General features: G+C 37.2%; 1 protein-coding gene across 1 annotated transcript; it reads right to left on the bottom strand.

Moving 5' to 3' along the window:
* Positions 1 to 1,611: 1,611 nt before the first annotated feature.
* Positions 1,612 to 3,064, bottom strand: LOC147514095 (putative F-box/kelch-repeat protein At1g12870). The gene is made up of 2 exons (XM_086598992.1): positions 3,002 to 3,064; positions 1,612 to 2,916 (listed from the first exon to the last, which is right to left on the bottom strand). The coding sequence occupies exons 1-2, from the start codon at positions 3,062 to 3,064 to the stop codon at positions 1,903 to 1,905; spliced, it is 1,077 nt and encodes a 358-aa protein (XP_086455118.1). The 3' UTR covers positions 1,612 to 1,902.
* Positions 3,065 to 4,150: the final 1,086 nt, after the last annotated feature.

A 4,150-nucleotide genomic window follows, 5' to 3' on the forward strand; every position in this document is an offset into this window, starting at 1 on the left:
GTGGCTAGTATAAAAAATTTTCAACAATATATACAATTACTAACTTTACTCAAGTATACGGACCAGAGGTTTACACAATAAGATAATAGAGTGGAAACATACCATCAGGATGACTTGGTAGAGTTAGATGTATTCTCACTGATGAAGTTATCTTAGGTGAAAGACAGCCTACTAACCCAATTCAAACTTTTCAATTTATGCATGGAAGATCGACAAAGGATACCAATTACCAGAAATGAAAATTGAAATGTTTCAGGCAATAGACTCAATTATCACCATACAAAAAAATAAACAAACCTCTGATGTTATTGTGATTTGTTAATGCAACATATGCTTGGGCATTAGTAAAGCACCATTGCAGATAACCATTGTAGAGTAGCTTGAGCTGATGAGCATCTTCTATGTGATTTTCTCCATTCTTCCCTCTTCTATAATCATGGAATACATCTCATATACTGGCATAACTCATAAAACTCATTGGGCATTAAAAAAATCGATCAGAATTTAAGTTGTAGCATTTGATAGTGGCAACACAATTCGATTTAATTTTGTATAATCTTCATATTTCTTACTTGATTCCACCTACCGAGATAGTGAAGTCCCTATGACATTATTTTATCTAGAATTTTGCGAAACAAACTTTGTTATACTGAAGCCTATTAGTGTATGAATTGTATATTCATTGGGAAATTTCTAGTATGTCTTACGTGTATCAATGTATGCTCACTTATGCAAAACAACATAACCAATTGGCAACCAAAGTGATAATCCAATACAACTTGTTCTCAATAACTTACCTCTCTTTTCTTGATTTCTCACCACAATCTTAAAATTTGAGGAATTCTCGACAAACAGCATGACACACATTCTCCTCCTCAAACTTAACTCCAATTGAACTGCTCACAATGGCTTTGAATATCAAGATCGAGCAAGCTCGCGGCAACAAGAATCATATTAATAATAACAATAATTAATAATGAAGCGTACAATAAGTGAATAGAAGTAATTAACTCTTGCCATGAAGCTCTGTAAGTGAAGAAGAAGAAGAAGAAGAAGATAGAAAACAAAAATCGTACCTGATAGTTGCTTAATTTGAGAGCATAACTTTATATTATAAACTTAGAAGTTAAATTTTGATTTATCGAATGTATGATGGTTGGAGGCCACGTGAACTCCTTTCAACACCATCTGTCTCTCTGTCTCTTGATACTTTGATAGTTGTCTTGTTATTGTTAGTTATTGATCAAAGAATAGGAGGGAGAGAGAGAAATATTGTGCCTGTTGGAGAGGAAAGAGAGTTAATTGATTTTTTTGGGGAAATTTTGTGAAGGCTATTCGTCAGAGAAGAACAGTTTGATGGTCTATTGAATTGCGAAGAACATATTTCGATGGGAAATATTTGGATTGATTATATTTTTGTTTTTATTTCGAAATTTCATTTTGAGGAGGTCATAGTAATTTAAGAATAGAGTAAGGAGAATTAAGCAAATGTAGGGAGGTGTTTTTAATTATTAGTACCTCCTTTTTTTTAGGAGCCACTAATATTGCTTGGAGTACAAAATAGAGCGATATGGTGAGGAGAGAGAATGTGCGCGAGCTTTTATATATATATATAGACTAGGCTCTCCTTGTACAGGACAACTTCCAAATCGATTTGAGGTACTTCGAAAGGAAGATACTTTATTTCGGCAGTAGCAGGATCGCACAAGCACAATTTACCTTCTTCAACAACACAATAACATTCAGTAGCGTCACATAAGCATTGTTTGTAATGTAATATAAAAATTCCGTTCTTTGAGAACCCTATCGATCTTGCTCAATACCCATAGTGTGAGGCTAACTGTATTGTGTATAATTGAGCCCACGAGTCTTTTACCATGTACTCATTCAAAACCCATATTTTTAAGTGCCAATTTTTTTGTTTCCCATGAATAATGTGACCAACAAATGCAAGCAATTTTGCCCCTTTAATATGGCCAACTCAAGAGTAGCGCTAGGATTAGTTTGCCCTAGATCCGGCACTGACATAGTTTGAAACACCTCATTGTGAATATCAAATGAAACAATCAAACAGGGATCATCAAGTCCTCCCAGCCAACAATAAATTTCATCACGGTACGGTATTTTAGGATCAGAAGCGATGTAAGAAATAGGCAAATCAACATCTATAGGTCTCCAAGAATCAGTGCTTAAGCTGTAAATCTCCACTCGACACTTTTTTGTCACATAGGAAATATTTTCGAAATTAAACTTCACCACTTTGTAATCATCGGTTTTAACATCAAAAACTAATCCAACATAGACGGTAACTTCTCGTCTACGTAGAAGAGAGATCGGCGATTCTGGGAGAATTCTAATTTGTTTCGTCGCCGGGTTCCATAACCAAACATGGTGTTCATACCCGGAACAAATTTGTTGACAAATTACAGCGTTACAACAGGAAAGCACTTCATTAAAATGAGGAGCCTTCGCAATCCACTCGGAAGACATATTCCTTAAAACGCAAGACACGTCAATATGAGCGTCAATATGAGCGGACGCCTCAAAATTGTCAGCAGATATTATGGAAAAATCAAGATTGCAACAACCGAGCTCACCTATCCTTACGTAGGGATGCTTAACGATGATCTTCTCACTGTCCATCTTCTGATGGTGGTGGCAGTGTTGGGTGACGAAACGAGAGGTTTCAATGAGGGAGCGCCAGGACTTGCAGACTGACTTGAATCGCAAAAGAGACTTGACCGGTAGACAGATAATAATTTGAATTACCAAATCTCCAGGCAAATATTGCTGAACATTGTTTTTAACTTTGGGATGGAAACTAACCCCAAGGATTGGAAACTCAAATTTCTTCAAAACCAGAGACAGAGGAGGAGGAAGAGGCGTGGGAAACAAGTTTATAGTTATATAGCTCTCCTAGTCTCCTACTTATACGCGCGTGGGGTCTAAACCTACCCCTTTGAGTTTGGGCCAATGGGCTGTGAAGCAAGTTGGTACTGGCCTCATCAGCCCTCATCCCAGTTAGGTGGGGAAAAAGTGCAAGTCCTAAAAGCATCATTAGCATAGTAACAAAAAAAAACACCAAAATTTTGAACAAAAAAAAACACCAAACCAAAAAAACACCAAGCAATTTTAAGAAAGAACATAAAAAACACTGTGATAACTACGCGGTTTTGCCAAAACCGCGTGCCACTAAAGCCCCAATTGATGGCCCAAGTCTACGCGTTTTTGAAACCGCCATGTATGTATCGCACATAAACTTTTTTATTTTATTTTTTTTATTTTCTAATCTCTATCGCGGGTTTCACAAAACCGCGCCATATAAGCCTAATTAAAAGCCCAAGCCCACGCGGTTTTGCCAAAACCGCGCCATAGAATCCCATTTTTAATGTAAATTTGAAGCCCATGCGGTTTTGCCAAAACCGCACGGTTTTTCTAAAACCGCATAAGTGATTTAATACATCATCAAACCTAAAACCAAATATTGGCCGATTTGGTGTTTGGTTTGGTGTTTTCATCAACATGTAGTTCTCCTGAAGTTGAAAAAATACCAAATCTCTTAAGAGTGATATCAACCTAGCACCAAACACCAAATTTGGTGTTTTTTCAATTTCAGGAGAGTTACATGTTGATGAAAACACCAAAAAAACACCAAATCGGCCAATATTTGGTTCCAGGTTTGATAATGTATCAAATCACTTACGCGGTTTTGCCAAAACTACGCGGTTTTCCCAACACCGCGTGGGCTTGGGCTAAATGGGCTTCTATGGCGCGGTTTTGGGAAAACCGCGTGAGAGATTTGGGAAGAAAATAAATAAGAAAGTTAATGTGCGATACATCGCGCGGTTTTCCCAAAACTGCGTGGGCTTCGGCATCAACGGCTTCGATGACACGGTTTTGGGAAACCGCGACGGCTATATAAATAGCCGGTTTATCCAAAATCGCGTAGTTGCTTGGTGAAAATTTGATGTTGCTCCTAAAATTGCCTCCAATTCATGACTTCAAATTGGGTTTTATAAATATGCTTATAAGTAAAGATCTACACTATTTCAAAAATTGAGTTCATTAACCCATACTGGCATCCACCAAATAAACCACGACAAGGAAGTATGTTACCTAATGTGTAATACCACTTCAAAATAAAGTGTCT

Source organism: Coptis chinensis, chromosome 3, assembly GCF_015680905.1.
Source record: "Coptis chinensis isolate HL-2020 chromosome 3, ASM1568090v1, whole genome shotgun sequence".
NCBI lineage: Eukaryota > Viridiplantae > Streptophyta > Magnoliopsida > Ranunculales > Ranunculaceae > Coptis > Coptis chinensis.

Bases quoted from the DNA above. Each gene is read 5' to 3' on its own strand.
- LOC147514095 (XM_086598992.1), bottom strand. From the start codon at position 3,064: ATGCTAATGATGCTTTTAGGACTTGCACTTTTTCCCCACCTAACTGGG. The intron at 2,917-3,001 runs GCCAGTACCAAC...GTAGGAGACTAG, and splicing joins CTGGGATGAGGGCTGATGAG to GAGAGCTATATAACTATAAA.